The sequence below is a fragment of the Sebastes umbrosus genome, chromosome 18 (genome assembly GCF_015220745.1).
Source record: "Sebastes umbrosus isolate fSebUmb1 chromosome 18, fSebUmb1.pri, whole genome shotgun sequence".
NCBI lineage: Eukaryota > Metazoa > Chordata > Actinopteri > Perciformes > Sebastidae > Sebastes > Sebastes umbrosus.
In genome coordinates this window covers 1,916,364-1,937,247 of record NC_051286.1, presented here as the reverse complement: position 1 = coordinate 1,937,247, position 20,884 = coordinate 1,916,364, and the positions used below count along the sequence as shown (strand labels likewise).

Here is a 20,884-nt window from a genome sequence, read left to right as displayed (position 1 = left end):
TCTTGTGTTCTGAGAGGTAAAATTACATCAGTCTGGTGGCTTTGGCAAGAGCTTAGATAACGGCTTCAGTTCCCCGTCGGAAACATAGACTTTATAGCTGTCTCACAGTAAGGTAAACCAGCGAAAATATTCTAAATATAGTGTACACTTGAACTTGTATTGATTTTTTTAGGTGTCTAAAATGCGTTTTGCTGCTGCCTCCGTCCACAGCAGTACGTTGCTTTGCTCCCGTGCTGGTACTCCTGTCTGTTTCTATAAACTCCATCTACTGTAGGTAACACACTGACTATGGAGAAGTAGCTCATACAACCCCACTGAGAAACATCCAAACTATCCCTTTAAGTCCAATATTCACTCTCCTTTTAGCTCTGTTTTTGGTCTCTACCAACTCCTGCTCCACTCTGTTCCCCAGCTCGTCGCTAACTGCTGCCGTTTGGTGCTGAGCAGGTAGCACACAGTGGCTTGTTTAATGAAAACAGGTGGTTGAAACACTGAGACTGAACCAGACCGGAAATGTGCCGTATAATAAATAAATAAAACTATGAACTAAAAGAGATTACAACAGCTCCTTAAAACTGCACTGAGTTTGTCCGCACTACAAGAAGCTATTTGAGTCATTGTTAATATGAAAAGTATTGATTACTGGAGCGTTTAAGTTGTTGACGTCATCCGGTAAAAGGAGGTTTTTGAAACCAAAAAAAGAGGAAGGATAAATAAGCCAAAGAGTGCAGCTCTGTGTGTCAGATAAATGAAAAGAGATCTTTTGAAAGGGAGGTGTACACACACAGAGACAAAAGGGAAAGAATAAAGCTGTTTTTGCTTGTATACGGGAAAGCTGATCTCCCCAGAAGAATAGTTCAAGGCACATTTCTCTGCTTGAGAAGTTAAAAAGCCTTTAATGTGTGGGCTGCACCCACATGCCTCCACCGCCTGCCTTCATCACAGCAAAAATAAGAACAAAGACTTGGAATAGATGCTATGATTTGGCAACAGGTGAAGCAACAAACACACAGTGGCGAGCATCCAAAACATCAGGAAGCGTATACCATGAAGAAAATGCATCAGTGAAATTCAGGATAGCAGCCTCCTACAGAGCGGACGCAAGGTGTGTGTTTACAGATACGGGACACAATCAGGTCCACTTCAGACAAAGAGTCTGTCTGAGGCAGTGGATGTGTTTTTTTTAGATGCAGACTGCAACCTAATGAAGAAGTGCTTTTGTTTGGCTGTCATCAGTTCTCACAAAAGCAAAGAAAATTCATCGGCATTCTAATCAGCTTAGTCTCTCTTGATGACGATCGCTGAGCAGAATATTGATGAAGCGTTGATGCAGTCTGATACAGATATTCACGCCTGACCTTCTGAAAGTGTCTGTCTTTACTGCAGCACCACACGACCTTTGATTACCTTTGTTGGTCACCTGCTGTGTGTTAAACTGGTGTCCTCTCTCTGCAGCTCATGCTGAGTCACACAATCCCTTTTAAAGTTCTTATTAACATTTGCAAGACTTGTGACACTGACAAAATCGCCTGCATCTTGCAGAACGGTTGATAGTTGATCAAAACAGATAGTGTGAAGAATCGGAGCTCTAAATCACACAGATAATATCTCCCATTTCAGGCCCGGAGGAATCTCAGTTCACTACTCTCTCATCTTTGAGATTAATTCACCTAAAATCAACTCTGGGAATTCAGAGACGTCGACCGCTCCCACGGAGTCGTCAGTCAACCCCGGCCTCAGGGAAATGGTGACCAAGGCTCTACGCGAGGAGGCTTCGCTGCCAATCGATCTGGACTCACTTAACTTCGAACCAGGTGCCGTGCTATATATATCTTAACAAATGTTATTGTCACTTTTTATGTTTTCATTTTTACTGAATGTGAAAATACAATAAATGAAATGGGTTTGCAGCGTATTAGAACTATCTGAAATGCCTTGATTTTATAAACACCAACTGTTCAACACAGCAAGCTGGTGGGCAAATATGAAGGTGAATCATTTATTGTATTTAATCCAACTCATGCAAGTATCAAATGCATTGTGCTTCTTTATTTTTGACAGATGCAGTCGTCCTACCAGCACTGACTGCAACCTCTACGGTAGAAGTAGTGAATGAGGTAAGAGGTTGTGTAATTGCTACTGAAACTAGACTCAGGAAAAGAGAATATTTAGATATGATTTAATTCAGCGTGAGAATCAGTGGACAATCACTGGATCTGAAAAGTGAAGCCAATGCTGAAGAGCTTTAAACTTGCATTCTTCCTAACAGCCAGCAGGGAACTTAAATCTTTTCACAGTGTGTTTTCACTTCATGAAAGTTGAATTTTGGTAGCCTAAAAATGTCTTATTCAGCGTTTCGTAACCGTAGTCCACAAACCAATCATTACGTCACGTCAACTACGTCAACTTCTCTATATACAGTCTATGGTTAGAATAAAAAATATTACTAAATGTTCAGTAGTTAGTGTTCTTTTATAAGTCCTGTAATTTCTTAATAATCTCCTGGAAAGGACAATGCAATTTGGTTTTAAATAAATGTACTGGAAAAACTTATACAGTGTATTTAAACCCAAGTAAATATCAATTTATTATTGGAAATGTATGCTTACGTTTGCATTTTCAGCTGACCTGTTACCAAAAGACTGTTCATTATGTAAGCAATTAATTGGGCCTAATTAAGATACACTGTCTCCATTTTCCCTATAATTAGTACCAAATTACATAATTCTTTAAATAAACCTTCCTTAGCATTTATGATTGAAGAAATGATATCCTCTGTTACTAATACCAACCCTGAATAACATGAAGTTCAGGTTTTAGAACACTTTGTGTAATATAAAATGCAATGCCACTGACAAATGACATCTTTGCATTAATAACGTCATGCATCCATCTCTCCACAGTCCAGTGAGCCCGATTCACACAACGAGTTTGAAGTGTTCACGGATGAGCCAGAAGTTGATAAACCTCGGCTGGTGGTTCCCCTCACCCCCATGGAGAAGGAAAACGCCCTCGTGACCCTTCTAGATCCCACGGCTGTCCCAGATGATGAGGCGACGGCAGTGACTGGTCGGATGGTGGAGAGCAGCGATCATTCCCCGGCCTCGGAGGATATTACCGAGGAGTCAGAGGCAATTTATGTGAGTGAGCTCGAGCCATCAAAGGAAGAGGAGGAGGAAGAAGAAGAATTGCCGATCATTACACATGAGATTGAAACCATTCATCACGACGAAACCGGTGAACTTGTGAGAGACTACATGCCGACCCCTCCTGTGATTCTCGAGCTGGAGACGGATGCTCCATATATCAGTTTGTCTCCCAACCTGATATCAGAGGAAGACTTAACTCCCGTTGATGAAGACACTGGGAATCCTAGTTTGGATGTTGTTACTCCCCCCTCACAGATATTATTAACTACAGCTTCTGTCACGTCGATCACGACACTTCCAGGTATCACGGGCCAGCCGCCCACTGAGCCGATAGTAAACCTGCAAGAAGACGAAGAAGTTAACGCTCTTCCAGATGAGGAAGAGGATGAATTGGGTGTTTCTGAACCTTACGACCCTGATTTTGACACCAAAGTTGAATTGTTAGATCCAGAAGGAGAATTAGTGGTGGAACATGATGAAGAAATGCTTGAGGCTTTCCAGCCGACACCTGAACAAATTGAAGTTTATGAACCAGAGGAAGGGAATTTAGAAGTGTCAGAACCTGAGATAGAAAAAGTTTCAGAGCCAGATGAAGAAGTAGCTGAAGAGGAAGATGTAGCTGAAGTTTCAGAGCCAGAGGAAGAGTTGTTTGTCGAAAATCAAGACGAGGTAGAAGCTTCAGAACCAGAAGAAATGGAGAAGGAGCTTGGTGAGGGTTCAGAATCAGTTGAGGTATCAGAGCCAGGAGAATCAGTACCAGAGGCAGAAACAGACGATAGCGCAGATGAGGTGTTGAACGAAGGAGGAGTGGAAGTTTTGCAACCAGAAAAGGAAATAGTTGAAGTTCCAGAAGTAAACAGGGAACCAGAAAAAGGTATATTTGAGGTGTTATATCCAGATCAAGAACCTGAGAATGATGATGAGGTTTCTGATCGAGAAGAAGTGGTGGTTGCACCTGCAGGATCAGAAGAAATAGTACCTGAAGTTCCAGAAGAAACAGTACCTGAAGTTCCAGAGGAAACAGTACCTGAAGTTCCAGAAGAAACAGTATCTGAAGTTCCAGAAGAAACAGTACTTGAAGTTCCAGAGGAAACAGTACCTGAAGTTCCAGAAGAAACAGTACCTGTAGTTCCGGAGGAAACAGTACCTGAAGTTCCAGAGGAAACAGTACCTGAAGTTTCAGAGGAAACAGTACCTGAAGTTCCAGAAGAAACAGTACCTGAAGTTTCAGAGGAAACAGTACCTGAAGTTTCAGAGGAAACAGTACCTGAAGTTCCAGAAGAAATAGTACCTGAAGTTCCAGAGGAAACAGTACCTGAAGTTTCAGAGGAAACAGTACCTGAAGTTCCAGAAGAAACAGTACCTGAAGTTCCAGAGGAAACAGTACCTGTAGTTCCAGAAGAAACAGTACCTGTAGTTCCAGAAGAAACAGTACCTGTAGTTCCCGAGGAAACAGTACCTGTAGTTCCCGAGGAAACAGTACCTGAAGTTCCAGAAGAAACAGTACCTGTAGTTCCCGAGGAAACAGTACCTGTAGTTCCCGAGGAAACAGTACCTGTAGTTCCGGAAGAAACAGTACCTGTAGTTCCCGAGGAAACAGTACCTGAAGTTCCAGAAGAAACGATACCTAAAGTCCCCGAGGAAACAGTACCTAAAGTTCCAGAAGAAACAGTACCTGTAGTTCCCGAAGAAACAGTACCTGTGGTTCCAGAAGAAACAGTACCTGAAGTTCCAGAAGAAATAGTACCTGAAGTTCCAGAGGAAACAGTACCTGAAGTTCCAGAAGAAACAGTACTTGTAGTTCCCGAGGAAACAGTACCTGTAGTTCCAGAAGAAACGATACCTAAAGTCCCCGAGGAAACAGTACCTAAAGTTCCAGAGGGATCAGTCCCTGAAGTTCCAGAGGAAACAGTAATTAACATTTCAGAGGAAACAGTACCTGAAGTTCCCAAGGAAACAGTACCTGAAATTCCAGAGGAAACAGTACCTGAAGTTCCAGAGGAAACAGTACCTGAAGTTCCAGAAGAAACCGTACCTGAAGTTCCTGAGGAAACAGTACCTGAAGTTTCCGAGGAAACAGTACCTGAAGCTCCAGAGGAAACACTACCTGAAGTTACCAAGGAAACCGTACCTGAGGTTCCCAAGGATACAGTACCTAAAGTTCCTGAGGAACGAGTGCCTGAAATTACTGATGAAACAGTACATGAAGTTCCCGAGGAAATAGTACCTGAAGTTCCCGAGGAAACAGTACATGAAGTTCCTGAGGAAATAGTACCTGAAGTTCCTAAGGAAACAGTACCTGAAATTCCCGAGGAAACAGTACATGAAGTTCCTGGGGAAATAGTACCTGAAGTTCCTGAGGAAATAGTACCTGAAGTTCCCGTGGAAACAGTACATGAAGTTCCCGAGGAAACAGTACATGAAGTTCCTGAGGAAATAGTACCTGAAGTTCCTGAGGAAATAGTACCTGAAGTTCCCGAGGAAATAGTACCTGAAGTTCCCGAGGAAACGGTACATGAAGTTTCTGAGGAAATAGTACCTGAAGTTCCTGAGGAAACAGTACCTGAAATTCCAGAGGAAACAGTACATGAAGTTCCTGAGGAAAATGTACATGAAGTTCCTGAGGAAAATGTACCTGAAGTTCCCGAGGAAACAGTACCTGAAGTTCCCGAGGAAACAGTACATGAAGTTCCCAAGGAAACAGTACCTGCAGTTCCCAAGGAAACAGTACCTGAAGTTCCCGAGGAAACAGTACCCGAAGTTCCCGAGGAAACAGTACCCGAAGTTCCAGAAGAAACAGTACATGAAGTTCCCAAGGAAACAGTACCCGAAGTTCCCGAGGAAACAGTACCCGAAGTTCCAGAGGAAACGGTACCCAAAATTTCACAGGAAACAGTACCTGAAGTTCCCGAGGAAACAGTACTCGAAGTTCCAGAGGAAACGGTACCTGAAGTTCCAGAGGAAACCGTACATGAAGTTCCCGAGGAAATAGTACCTGAAGTTCCCGGGGAAACAGTAGATGAAGTTCCCCAGGAAATAGTACCCGAAGTTCCAAAGGAAACCGTACATGAAGTTCCTGAGGAAACAGTACCTGAAGTTCCCAAGGAAAAAGTACCCAAAGTTCCAGAGGAAACGGTACCCGAAGTTCCAGAGGAAACAGTATCCGAAGTTTCAGAGGAAACAGTAAATGAAGTTCCAGAGGAAACAGTAAATGAAGTTCCTGAGGAAACAATACCTGACATTCCAGAGGAAAGAGTGCCTGAAGTTCCCGAGGAAACGGTACCCGAAGTTCCAGAGGAAAAAGTACCCAAAGTTCCAGAGGAAACGGTACCTGAAGTTCCAGAGGAAACAGTACCTGTAGTTCCAGAGGAAACAGTAACTGAAGTCCCAGAAGAAAAAGTACCTGAAGTTCCCAAAGACACAGTACCCGAAGTTCCAGAGGAAAAAGTACCCAAAATTCCAGAGGAAACAGTAAATGAAGTTCCTGAGGAAACAGTACCTGACATTCCAGAGGAAAGAGTGCCTGAAGTTCCCGAGGAAACAGTACCCGAAGTTCCAGAGGAAAAAGTACCCAAAGTTCCCGAGGAAATGGTACCTGACATTCCAGAGGAAAGAGTACCTGAAGTTCCAGAGGAAAAAGTACCCAAAGTTCCAGAGGAAACGGTACCTGAAGTTCCAGAGGAAACAGTACCTGTAGTCCCAGAGGAAACAGTAAATGAAGTTCCAGAGGAAACAGTAAATGAAGTTCCCGAGGAAACAGTACCTGACATTCCAGAGGAAAGAGTACTTGAAGTTCCAGAGGAAAAAGTACCCAAAGTTCCAGAGGAAACGGTACCTGTAGTTCCAGAGGAAACAGTAACTGAAGTCCCAGAGGAAACGGCACCTGAAGTTTCTGTGGAAACAGTACCTGAAGTTTCCGTGGAAAAAGTACCCAAAATTCCAGAGGAAACAGTACCTGAAGTTCCTGAGAAAACAGTTCCCGAAGTTCCCGAGGAAACGGTACCTGAAGTTTTAAAAGAAACAGTACCTAAAGTTTTAGAGGAAACGTTACCTGAAGTTCCAAAGGAAACAGTACCTAAAGTTCCAGAGGAAACAGTACCTAAAGTTCCAGAGGAAACAGTACCTGAAATTTCACAGGAAACGTTACCTGCAGTTCCAAAGGAATCATTACCTAAAGTTCCAAAGGAATCATTACCTAAAGTTCCAAAGGAAACATTACCCAAAGTTCTAGAGGAAGCAGTACCAAAAGTTCCTGAGGAAACAATACCTGAAGTTCCAGAGGAAACAGTACTTGAAGTTCCTGAGGAAATAGTACCTGAAGTTTCAGAGGAAACGGAGGAACAAGAGTTAGTAGTTGAGAATCCAAAGGAAGCATCAGAACCAGGGGAAGGCGCAGATCATGTTTTGCCAGCCGGGATTTCAGAGCCCAAATCAGAAAAGGAAGTAGTAGTTGATGTCCCAGAACAAGAAGGGGAAGGAGTTGATGTCCCAGAACCAAATCCAGAGGAAAGGATAGTTACGATTTTAGAACCAGAACCTGAGGAAGATGTTACCGAGCCACCAGCCATATCAATTGAAATCCTTTACCCACTGGACAGCATGGAAGAGCTTCACTTTGGAGAGGATACTGTTCAGATTATTGAAGATAACGAGTTCCTTCCACCAGTCAGACCGGACTGGCCACATGAGGAAGATAACTTTGTATCAGTAGACATCCAACCTCCTGAAGAAGATGGAGGTGAACCCAATCACGGATATCCCATCATCGATGACCTTTACACGGAGACCAACACTGGCGCCATCACACCGACTGAAACATCAAAGAGTGATCTGCAGTTTGAAACAACCTCTGATATTGCAGGTGAGGAACATGAAATATTATGTGATAAAAGGGAGTGAATTATGTTAATAGAGTTGTGCACTGACATTTAAGCAGATAATTAAAGATCCTGTGACATGAATATTCTATTTTAAGGGCTGATGATTTTCCTCATTTATATGAAATGCAGCAAACACAAGCCGTTCGACTCCTCATTACTTGTTCAGTACCAAAGACATTGTGATACCTGATGGTACCAATGTTTGAGATTATTTTCTGATTATCAGACAAGATTTGTGGATTATTACAGATACTAAAAGACTGAAGTCTGACACCCTCTCACATCTAAAGGCAATTCGTCTTAAGTCACAGAGTTTTTAGTCATATTTTGCAAAAACTCCAGCAGGGTCACTATTTACAAGACTACAACTAGAGTCCTTTTGAGATGATGTCACATCCTGCTCCTACAAGAAAAAAAACTGTTGAGAAACAAGTGGACAGAAATTGCTGCAGCCCTCGAAATCCCCTATAGCTACTGTATAGCTAGATAGCTAGTGAACAAGAGTACCCCTTTGACGTGTTCTCCCATTTGAAGAGTGGAGAAGTAAAAAAGCTGCAGCTAGCCTTAACATATAGCATACTCACTACATCTTTTTTCCTTCTCCACTTTATCGTGGTACAAATGGGAGTACACATCAAAGAGGCGCTCTGGTTCACTCCACAACTCCACCAGATTCTCCCGGGACTGCCCATTGTTCCGACAGCCTGTTTTTCCGATAGCCCAAACGTCCGAAAAATGCACCATTGGACAAAAATAACTTTTTTTTCCCGGAGCCTCATGGGCTATTTTACGTCGTCAGGCCCACAGGCTTGAGCCCCGGTAAGCCCGTGCATTCAGACGGCGGTGCAAGGAGAGTGTGTATTTTCGGAACAACGGGACTTAGGAACACTGGGGCTGCGTTCCAAATCGCATACTTTACTACTTAGTACGTACTGCAGCTGCCCTTACAAAGTACGTACTGTTTCATGCAGTACGCATATTACTTCCTCATAACATTGCACCTTGAACTTTGACCCTCTTGCTCATGTAACCCCTGCACAAACGATTGTGGGTCAGAATAGCCAGAAAAGCATGCTGGCTTGCATACTGCAAAATGTGACCGGGTGTAGTAGGACATCCTGGTATTTTTATGCATACTGCATTTGACATATTATGTATTGGGACATACAAAATCTTTTTCTGGCATACTAAATAGTATGGTAGTATGGGTCTGGGAATGCACAGTATATACTAAAGGCACAATGTTATGCATACTGCATGCAACACTGCACAGCTGCAGTAGGTACTAAAAGTAAAAAGAAAAAGTATGCGATTTTGAACACACCCCGGGTGTTTGATTTCGGAATAACGGGCTGTAGGACTAATGGGCTTTTGGTCCAATGGTGCATTTTTCTGACTATTTTGCTGCTTCCCATTTGGTGCTGGAGAGAGCGCTCCTATTGGTTGTTGGCAATGTTCGCGTCATTAAACTTATGATAATATTAAACTTCGTCGAGACGAGAAGAAGACTGATTTAAGACAGCTCGGATTGAGTTTTATGACCTTACATTAAACGATCGAGATCACGGGAGCTCGCTGCGACTCTAGCAAAACTCGCGCGATGTTATTCCGACATTGGAAATGCGTCTGCGACAGTGAAATCGCTTGAAAAGTCGTTTGGTGTAAGGTCGGCATAATGAATAATATCTCTGATTTTTATCTCGATGAAGAAGTGGGGATTCAAACTGAACATTCAGCATGAAGCCGTTTAAATGTTTTATGCATGATTCACTCAGCAGGCACATTTTTGTCATTTGTGGAAATCCTTTGTGAGCACTAATGACTCATTTCAACCTTTTTTGCCTGACATTTCAAAGAGGTGACAGATCCAGAAAACACATCAGAGGGCACCGAAGTCACAGAAGACTCGCCGGAGGAGACGCGGCACAGTGATTCATCCCCAGAAAGAGACATCAGTGTAACGGCAGCACCGGTTTCAGACTCCTTCCCTACTCCTCCGGCTTCTGTCGTCGTGTCTGAAGTGCCCAGCCCGACTATAGACACTGGACTCTTTGAGGTAGCAGAGCAATCTGTAATCCCCTCTACTCCTGAGTCTGAGGATGATAGCTCAGAGGCAGAGTCGGAGCCGGCAGTCGTCATTATCGATGAAGACTTGGAAGAGGCGGCGCCGAAAGGAGGCGAAAGCCAAAACGTCCCACCGGCAGCTACCGAAGACGTAATTGACGAGGCTGTAAGGGACCTGGCGGTGGAGCTGGATCAAACGGACGTAGCAGCAACAAATGAGCTGCCGGACGACGGGAGTGGCTTCCCTTTCGTTGGTGAGGAACGCACCACTGTCAGCGTCACAGCCCCGCCTCCAGTGAGATACCTGACCACGCCCACCATGACCACGGCCAGCCACGGCAGGGAGCTGGTGGTGTTCTTCAGCCTGCGCGTCACCAACATGGACTTCTCCGAGGGCCTCTTCAACAAGACGTCGTCCGAGTACAGATCCCTGGAGAACAAATTCTTAGAAGTGGTGAGTACAAACCAGTGATTTTGAAGAGCTTAAAAAGAACAGACTGTGGTGAAAAATTAAGATAATTACATTTTAAAAGTTATCAGTTTTCATGAATATAATTTTTGAATCACCATCATATATTCTAAAAATCATTCTTGCTTTTTACTTAAAGATAATGAGATACAATTATGTAGTTGCTTGTTTTTGTATTTGATTTAAATCAGGAAACTTTATGGTCAACAAAAACCCAGAGGACCCGTTTACAGCCCCCTAGTTGTCTGGTTATAGCAAGCTTTGTAAGTTAATATTTGTGTATTTTATATATTTAGTGAAGCGATGTGGTTGCCTGACAAAAGATTAACTTTCTCATAAATTTGTAATTTTGTAATCTTAGAGAATATTCAAGATTTTTCTCGTAAATTTACCAATTCAAAATCAATCTCAGAATATTCAAGTTTTTTCCAATAGATTTACCACTTTAATCTCAGATAATATTACCATTTTTCTCATAAATTTACCAATTTAATCTCAGATAATATTCAAGTCTTTTCTTATAAATGTACCACTTTGATCTCAGAGAATATTCAAGTTTATTCTCATAAATTTACCACTTTAATGTCAGAATATTCAATTTATTTTCTCGTAAATATCTGAGTTTTATTCTCAGAAATGTACGACTTTAATCTTGGAAATTCTGAATTATTTCTCTGAATATAACCCCCCTCCCTCGGCTCCGTAATAGGTTTTATTGTACCTACAATGGCCCTGGTACGCCGGCGTAGTCTTGTGACATTTAAAAAACAAGTCCCTGCAGCTTCTGACAAGTGAAAACCTTGTTGTGTGTGTGTGTGACCTTCCCCTACTAATCTCATTATGACAGTTAAAACAGAAATAAAACGAATGAACACGAGCAGCTTCTTCGTTCATTAGCAGCTCTGTTTTCATAGTGAAAGAATTCTTCAGAAGCCCTCAGAGTCAGACCTGGATCCGACCAGGGTCGTGTTGTGGACGTGTTTGATGTGATGTTTTGGATGATTAGAGGAAGTGAAGGAATAATTTCAAGCTCAAGCAGGTACGATACAGCCCTCCATCTTACCACAAACAACGCCTCGGCTAAATTAATGAGGCAGGGAGAATATGCAATGGGAATATAGTCATAAATGGGAGATGACACTTCTTTGTGAGAGAACATACTGGCGATGGTTTAACAGGCAACCCAAAGTCAATCCAAGTCAAGTCTAAAGAGGAATGGCTGCATTTCATTACAGTTTCATTTTCAGCAACTATCAATATTTTAGATCAAATAACGTCTCAAGAAAGAACTTAAAGGTCCCATATTATGCTAATTTTCAGGTTCATATTTGTATTTTGGGTTTCTACTAAAACATGTTTACCTACTTTAATGTTTAAAAAAAACTTTATTTTCCTCATCATGTCTGCTTGAATATACCAGTATTCACCCTCTGTCTGAAACGCTCCGTTTTAGTGCATTTCAATGGAATTGCAACAGAATTGCGTTGCTATGCAACAGCTTGGGTCCATGTTTACTTCCTGTCAGCTGATGTCATTCACATACACTGCAACAGGAAATAAACTGGGACACATTTAGTATGTTTACGTTTAAAACTTTGAAATGGTCTAAATATTGTATATTTGTGACATCACAAATAGACAGAAATCCTGACGGCTTGTTTCAAACGCTCAGTTTCTGAATACGGGCTGTGTGTGTTTCTCTGTGGATTGAGCGTTTCGATACTTTCACAGTATTTATATAGAACTTAAACCTGCTTTATAATATAAAAGCCATGAAAATGTCACTTTTTACAATATGGGACCTTTAAATACTCAGTGGGATGCTCCACACAAACTCTCCTTTTTACTTATTTCTTATCATTGCCAGTTACTCTCGTGTGAATGCAGCTCTGATTAGTGCTAGTGCTGATTAGTGCTAGTGTGTAAATCCATTCAATTAGCAGTTTATTTCAGACGCCTGTTTGGCTGCCTGAACTCCGCTGGTTTGAGTCGTTTGGATCAGAGCGGCAGCGTTGTGGTCTCTCTGTGCCATCAGCAGCTTTTCTTTGAAAAGAAAACTACTTCTGAACTCTAATGCCTTTGAAGAATTTTATGTTTAAAAATCAGATATTCACAATTTAAAAAAAACTGTAGAAAATAATATTGCTGCAACTAATTATTATTCACAGTCTCCTCAAGATGCATTTCAATATCTTGAATAACCTTTCCTCTGGCACCATCATCATCATCCAATACTTTGGTTTATGATCAAATCCCTGCAGAAGTAATGACATCCCCATCAGCCTCAACTGTCCTCTGTGTTTCCTGCTAAAGTGAAGCAACATTATACCCGCTTGAACATCAACATATTATCCTCCGTATGTTAGCTCCATTATAGACCACTTCAGCGCATTGCATTGTTAGGCAACAGCTTGGATGCATGTTTACTTCCTGTCAGTTTATGTCATTCCCTACACTAAATAAACTGGGACACATATATGTAATACAACAACCGTGCAAGTCACTGCATGTTCTACAACACTGTCCTGTAAATATTTAAGAATGAAAGCCTTGCGTTAACAAATGAAGGAATTCTGTCCACAGAAAAGACATGCAGGTTAGGTTAATTGTTGACTCTAAATTGCCCGTAGGTGTGAATGTTTGTCTGTCTCTATGTGTCAGCCCTGCGATGGACTGGCGACCTGTCCAGGGTGTACCCCGCCTTCGCACAATGTCGGCTGGGATCGGCTCCAACCCACCGCGACCCCTAACGGGATAAGCGGTTGCAGATTGATGGATGGCAGATGGACATATATGTAATGTTTACATTTACACCTGTGAAAGGGTCTATTTAGCCAAGCAGGACGGTGCTGCCTATCGGCTGCTAACAGCCAACGTTAACTAGCTCTCCTCGTGCCGATACCAGTGCAGATTTGTTGTTCATAACGTAACATTATCAAGTACATTTTCTATCCTCCTGGGACGCCAGTAGTCTCGAGTCCTGATCCCCAGAACCTGCGTTACTGTATAAAAACCAATATACATTATATTTCAGAACTTTGACTTGGTACCAAAGTATCGGCTCTCTTGACATCCCTTATGGTACGTGTCCACAGGGGCGTATTATATAGCGAGGGGACGCGACGCTTCCCAGCATTGGACGCTTGGTGTGCTGTCCCTTGAAACAAGGCACTCGGCTCCTGATTGGACGAACGCTTTCCCGCCGTTGGCTGCTGCTCCCAGCTTTCAAACCGGAACCAGTATGGAGGCTCGTTTGGAAACTTTCTTCTCTTATTTCACGTAAATAGTTCACTGAAATGTGTTTCTGAAAACATTTGAGGAGAGAAATAATCCATGCATTTGATGAATCTGTCTTTATTTTAGATCAACAACGTTTATTTTAAAAGATCCTCGGGAGTTTGGAGAGGCGGCGAGTCGCGTCGGACGCCCCTGATTTGTATAAAGTAGACTAGCCCTCAACTTTATGCAAATGAGGAGCGGGCATCGTGACGCTCCGTCTCTTGAATCGCATACAACAACGACATACTTATGTCCTCCTGCTGTAAACTTGCGTCCGTTATGCATCCACAAACTCCTCCGAGAGGTCATTACAGAATAAAATCACCCGACCAATCACTGTAAGAGTATGAACAGGAGAGAGAACTGACAGACTGCAGTTTGGACTATTTATAGGGGAACTAAATTTCCCTCCAAGTCCTCCTATAGGTGTTCAGATCGGATAACGATGAAGGCCATAATGTGTGATTCACATCCTGGTCATCAAGCCCTCCAGCGTGCACTCGTTCCCACCGGAGAAACAACACCGATGCTCTTCTGTTATCAGATGACTCACCGGTGCAGATAAACTAACCGCGGATGAAGGTTTGAACATTAAGTGGCCATTGTGTAATAATTTACTCCCCCTCCATTATATTCTGTCCTAATGTAAGAAAATGGACTTGAGAGATGTCCTGGTATTGTTCGCCTTCACCTCACCTCAAGGTTCAGCTTTATTGTCATTATATAACACAGGATTGCACGATGAAATGCAGTCGTAGCTCCACGCCGCACACACAGACAATGTAGAAACACAAATTACAATAGAATAAAACAGTAAAATACATATATAAAAGTTGCACTAAGGGAAGAAATAAAAAAAAGAAAACTAAATTATATATATTACAAGGAAGATATAAAGTTATGTGAGTGTACCAAAAGATATAATATCAGTGTAATATTCAAGTTATAGTAGAACAAACTTTAGTTAGTCCTGGTGCTAAAGTAATAGTATGATAATGTGCATAAAAAGACCAACATAACAGAATATTTCCATTTAAAATCTGTTATTTTCTCACCATTTCTTCTCAAATAAAGCCAAATAATCCCCAACATAAATAAATAATATGTCTTGTATATGATAAATTATGCATAATGTTATTTCTGTAGAACTATTTCCACTGTTTTCTTTCATTATTTCCAGTCATTTTTTGTTTTTTCAATCATTGTAATGTTGATTTTGTTTTTATAAACTTCATTAATTTATGTTTGCAACAAAAAGAAAAATTCAAAATCATAACAATAATAATAACTTTATTTTTATTACACCTTTCATACAGAAAATGCTGACAATATGGCGTAAAAATAAAATGCAATAAAAAAAAAAACAAATGACAACAAATCAAAAAAGTATTAAAAATGGTAGTAGAAAAAGATAAAAATGTACTAAATTATGTAAAAGCCTGAATAAGAAGGTCTTCAGATTCAGATTTTTAAAAACTTCTCGGTGTGAAATATCAGTGTAACATTCAAGTTATAGTGCAACAAACTTTAGTTAGTAGTGGTGCTAAAGTAATAGTATGATAATGTGCATAAAAAGACCAACATAACAGAATATTTCCATTTAAAATCTGTTATTTTCTCACAATTTCTTCTCAAATAAAGCCAAATAATCACCAGCACAAACACATAATATAACGGCTCATATGGTAAATTAGCATAATATGTTATTTCCACAGGACTAATTCTACCAATACAACAACAGGTTGTTCTAGAAACAGAAATACTGTTTTATTTCATTATTTACATTTTTATCAATTTCTTTTTTTAATGTTTACTACAAAATAAAAATGCTGAATCATAATAACTTTTTTTTTATAGCACCTTTCATAATAAAATGTAGCTCAAAGTGTTTTACAAGATGGTATTAAAAACAAAAATAAATATGTTCGTAAAAATACAATCAAAGATCAATAAAAGTGCAGAGAAATAAAAGTATTGAAAATGGTAGTAGAAAAAGATAAAAATTTACTAAATTATGTAAAAGCCTGAATAAGACGGTCTTCAGATTCAGATTTTTGAAAAAATCTTGGTGAACACATTAAAGAACCTGCCTATATATTGTTTTATATATATATATAATTAAGCAACACTTAATTATTAATTATTTTTTATACTCTTTTATTTGTTGAATTGTGATTCTATACAGTAGTTACTTCTCAGAAAAGAAAGAGAAAGATGAGTATCAAGCAATTTTATAATGTATAGTCTTCCCATCCCAACCCACGATCCCAACATCTAAAAAAAATTAATTAATTAATAAAAGATAAAAATAATAATAATAATAATTATTATTATTATTATTATTTTATTTTATTTATTTTTATTATTATTTATTTATTTATTATTTTTATTTTATTTTTATTTTTTATTTTTATTATTATTATTATTATTATTATTATTATTATTAAGAATAATAGCAGTAGTAGTAGCATTATACCTTTGATAAAGAACTTTCAGTAACAAGGAAGAGAATTCTGTGATTTATTATTTCAATTTGATTGATTTCTTTAACTGTGCCTTATTTTATTTATTTATTTATTTATTTATTTATTTATTTATTCATTCATTCATTCATTCATTCATTTATTTATTCTAGTGGTTTTAGTGATCATTGTTCCGTTTGCAACCGAGCTAACGAGCTCGATAAATGTCACTTTGCCACCCAACAAATCTCTGCTCAGCCTCTCAACCGATGCAGGTGACAGGTGTGATGCCTTGCTTATGAGCACTAGGACTGTTTATTTGTCTGTTTCACCTGAAGAATCCAGCTAGTATTGTTTCAGTCACCTGCTCTCTCTCTCTCTCTCTCTCTCTCTCTCTCTCTCTCTCTCTCTCTCTCTCTCTCTCTCTCTCTCTCTCTCTCTCTCTCTGTGTGACGTCGGGTGTGCTGCTGTTTATCGCTGACTGCAGTGAAAAATGAATTAAAACGCTGAAACACACATTAATTATCACATGAATAGAATATAAAGTGCTCTAAATCCTTAAGAGACCCATATTTTCTGAATAGATTTCACTATTCATGTCGCCCAACAGTTTGGTTGACTGCATCAATAGAGGTAATTACGTACGGCCATATGGGAATTAGAGAAACCAAACTGTGGAGTGTTTCTGTTTAATTGTGTTTTGCCGTGCAGCAACGCAGCGGCGGGCGTTTTCTGGAGAGTTTAACTGAATTTTGAACGATGCTAAATAATACGCTGATGCGGCGTCTAGTTCTTGAGGTGAAGACTCGACCTTGATGACAGGAGAAATAAGCGATAGAAAAAGTGATGAGTGAAACAAAGTGAAGCCGCCGTTAGTCGTCTCAGCGAGCGCCGGCGCTGCTTAACTGCATCTCCTCAGTAAACAACATAATCACATCAGTGGCAGTCGCCGCCGGTACTGCTTATAAATGTATTTATCATTTCAAGACACGCACACAGACGGCAGCTATAAACAAATACATTTCCTATTGCTGCCTCCGTGTAAAGATGACTATAAACATTTGTGAAGTGTCGGAGAAACTATTGATGAATTAGAATTTAACGAGATTTAACCCCCAGATATGCAGCTGCCTGACGTCTGAATCCTCACTCCGTCTTTACAAACTATACGTCATTTAAAAACATAAAAACTCACCATTATGTTTGTGTAAACATTCCCTATATCACCGAGACAGCAGTTATGTTTTACCCTGCCTCCATTAATGTGATACATGAACACTTTTCCATTATTAAAATAACAAATGTAATGGATTGTGTAGTTTTGGTGGAGGTACGTGTCCTCTGGTTTATCCCTACGAGACCCACAACAGACCCGCATCCTCTGAATGCTCTAGGTCTCTAGTTTGATCCATTCATCCTCTGAATGCTCTAGGTCTCTAGTTTGATCCATTCATCCTCTGAATGCTCTAGGTCTCTAGTTTGATCCATTCATCCTCTGAATGCTCTAGGTCTCTAGTTTGATCCATTCATCCTCTGAATGCTCTAGGTCTCTAGTTTGATCCATTCATCCTCTGAATGCTCCAGGTCTCTAGTTTGATCCATTCATCCTCTGAATGCTCTAGGTCTCTAGTTTGATCCATTCATCCTCTGAATGCTCCAGGTCTCTAGTTTGATCCATTCATCCTCTGAATGCTCTAGGTCTCTAGTCTGATCCATCCATCCTCTGAATGCTCTAGGTCTCTAGTTTGATCCATCCATCCTCTGAATGCTCTAGGTCTCTAGTTTGATCCATTCATCCTCTGAATGCTCTAGGTCTCTAGTTTGATCCATCCATCCTCTGAATGCTCTAGGTCTCTAGTTTGATCCATCCATCCTCTGAATGCTCTAGGTCTCTAGTTTGATCCATCCATCCTCTGAATGCTCTAGGTCTCTAGTCACCTAACAGGGGAAGCAGCAAGTTGTGTACGACTCCACCCGGTTTAGACAAAAGAGATGAAGTAGAAGTAGTTTAATCGCCCCGAAAACTGCATTTACATGTTTTTGTTTGTCTCAATGCAGCAGTTTAGTTTTTGCAGTGAATCTGTAATTTCTAGAAAACGGTGTCATTTTCCTCCTAATGTCTTCCTCGTGTGAATGAGCTCTGCAGCTTCTCATGTATAACAGATGAGGCGATTTTGATAAATGGAACCAAACACTTGGTCATTAATATCAAATTATCTGTCAAACAGCTTCTTTCCTCTGAGGGATACTCGGTCTGCTGCGCTGTCTCAGAGACGTTCAGGATTCTGTCTGTTAAATGACAGACATAACTCCAAAGTGATGGTTTCTTGTCTGCTTCCTTCCTTCCTCGCCTCCAGCTGATGCCGTTCCTGCAGGCCAACCTGACGGGCTTCAAGAAGCTGGAGATTCTGAACTTCAGGAAGGGCAGCGTGGTCGTCAACAGCAAGATGCAGTTTGCCAAATCGGTGCCGTACAACATCACCGAGGCCGTCCACTGCGTCCTGGAGGAGTTCTGCTCCACCGCCTTCAACAACCTGCACATCCAGATCGACACCCACTCTCTGGACGTTGAACCAGGTACATTTACACGTGATTATAATAAATCACAGTATTTACAGCAATGCAATAATCATAAAAACTTCTGGATGGCCTGAATATGAAACTTTATCACAATGAATCATTTTGTTCAGATTACATCTTTTTTTACGGCTGTCAATCAATTTTAATATTTAATTTATCTGTTCAAAATATACCTGAAAGCAGGGGTCTGCAACCTGCAGTCTCTTTAGCTCCTCTCCAGTGGCTCCCTGTGGAGTTTTAACAATGGAAACGAATAACTGTTCTTTGTTTACATTTTCATTTTTATTTATCATTGTTGTAGGTCTATGGTACGACGGTACGACGGAGTATGAGGGCCACATTGAGAAGAAAAAAAAAATCTGAGATTTCAATAATAAAGTCATAATATTGCAAGAATAAAGTCATAGGTTTTTCGAGAAAAAAGTCGTAATATTATAAATCAGTAATTTTACGTGTTATTTTCTTTTTTTCTTGTTAAGTTATGACTTTATTCTCGTAATATTCCAACTCTTTCTCGTAAAGTTATGACTTTATTTTCGTAACATTACGACTTTTTTTCTCGTAAAGTTATGATTTTATTCTCATAATATTATGACTTTATTCTCGTTAAGGTATGACTTTATTCTCGTAATGTTACGACTTTTTTTCTCGTAAAGTTATGATTTTATTCTCGTAACATTACGACTTTTTTTCTCGTAAAGTTATGATTTCATTTTTGTAATATTACGACTTTTTTTCTCGTTAAGTTATGACTTTATTCTCGTAATATTACGACTTTTTTTTCTCGTAATATTCTGACTTTATTCTGTAAATCTCAGATGTTTTTTCCCTCAGTGTGGCCCTAATACTCCGTAGTACATTGTCTCTTTGGCCCTCACTGCATTAGACTGATATACTATATACTTAGACTATAAACTGTGTTACCTTCATCACAATGATCAGATGTTTTGCGGCTCCAGACAGACTGTCCGTCTCTTTTGATAGTAAAGGTTGCTGAGCCCTGGGTTAAACCAAACAAAGGTCCTTCCATGAATCGAAGGCCGTGCCGATGTTGATCCTAGTCGTCCCCCGACGTCGGTCACATTCCTGTTTTGCCAGACGGGCTTCACCAGATAGAACTTAGTTGTGTTTTTGTGCTTCCGTGGAGTTTGTGTTGAGTTTGTGTTGGAGTCTGAGTCACGGTGCAGGCTGGTCGTTTGTTGGCGTTAGCGGTGAATGTTCCTTATGATGTGTTTTTTTTATGCGTGTGATAAAACACAAACCGGCGTCTCATAATAAGTCCCATTGTCGTATCAGTGCTGCTTCTTTATATGCCTCTCATACTCTCATATAAGCTTTATATTGTAATATTCTCCACAGAGGAGACGCAGGCAGAGAGCAGAGATCACAAACACATTCAGATAGACTCAGTAATTAGGTCTATATGTCAAATCCATCAATACACAGTGGGATTGTTCAGAACATTACAGGGCAGGAATAATAATAATGAAGATGAGAAGTGCTGCTGCAACATCTTTCGCCTCGCAGGCGGCGGACTGGGGATCGTGTTTTTGCTGAGACAATCAGCCGCTGGTGATAAAATACACTCCGTGCTGTAATATGCACCCGGCCATGCACACCTCATGCTTCATAGAAATGTAGTAATATCAAAGTCATGCGGTAGGTAGCAACATACAATACATTTGAATAGATATAGAGTACATTAGGGGTATCTCAGATGGAGAATTTACATGGTTGAATCTGATTGGTCATGCCGTACCTATCGGCGAATCATGTTTGTTTTTTTGCTCGTTGATCCTCGTCTATTTAAAACCCCCCTTCAGTGGATTTTGGCATTTCTATATTTCATATTTATTTGAGTAATTTCCTGACTAAGTTGATTAGCCACACTGTTTGTGGGCCTCTAACAGGTCCGAACGACGGGTAGCACAACTTTCAGCCCAAAAGAAAACCAGAGAAAAATGCCGTTAGAGAAATAAACGAATCTCAGTGCAGCCCGGT

The 20,884-nt window shown here is 40.4% G+C and overlaps 1 protein-coding gene across 1 annotated transcript in view; it reads left to right on the top strand.

The window, feature by feature from the left end:
• Window positions 1–20,884, top strand: part of LOC119476732 (titin-like) — a 65,628-nt gene that overhangs the window by 25,581 nt on the left and 19,163 nt on the right. Inside the window, exons 11-15 of the mRNA XM_037750207.1 lie at window positions 1,621–1,814; window positions 2,062–2,117; window positions 2,904–8,010; window positions 9,886–10,547; window positions 18,661–18,880. Of these exons, the coding sequence (XP_037606135.1) occupies window positions 1,621–1,814; window positions 2,062–2,117; window positions 2,904–8,010; window positions 9,886–10,547; window positions 18,661–18,880 (6,239 nt within the window). The remainder of the gene's footprint in view (window positions 1–1,620; window positions 1,815–2,061; window positions 2,118–2,903; window positions 8,011–9,885; window positions 10,548–18,660; window positions 18,881–20,884) is intronic.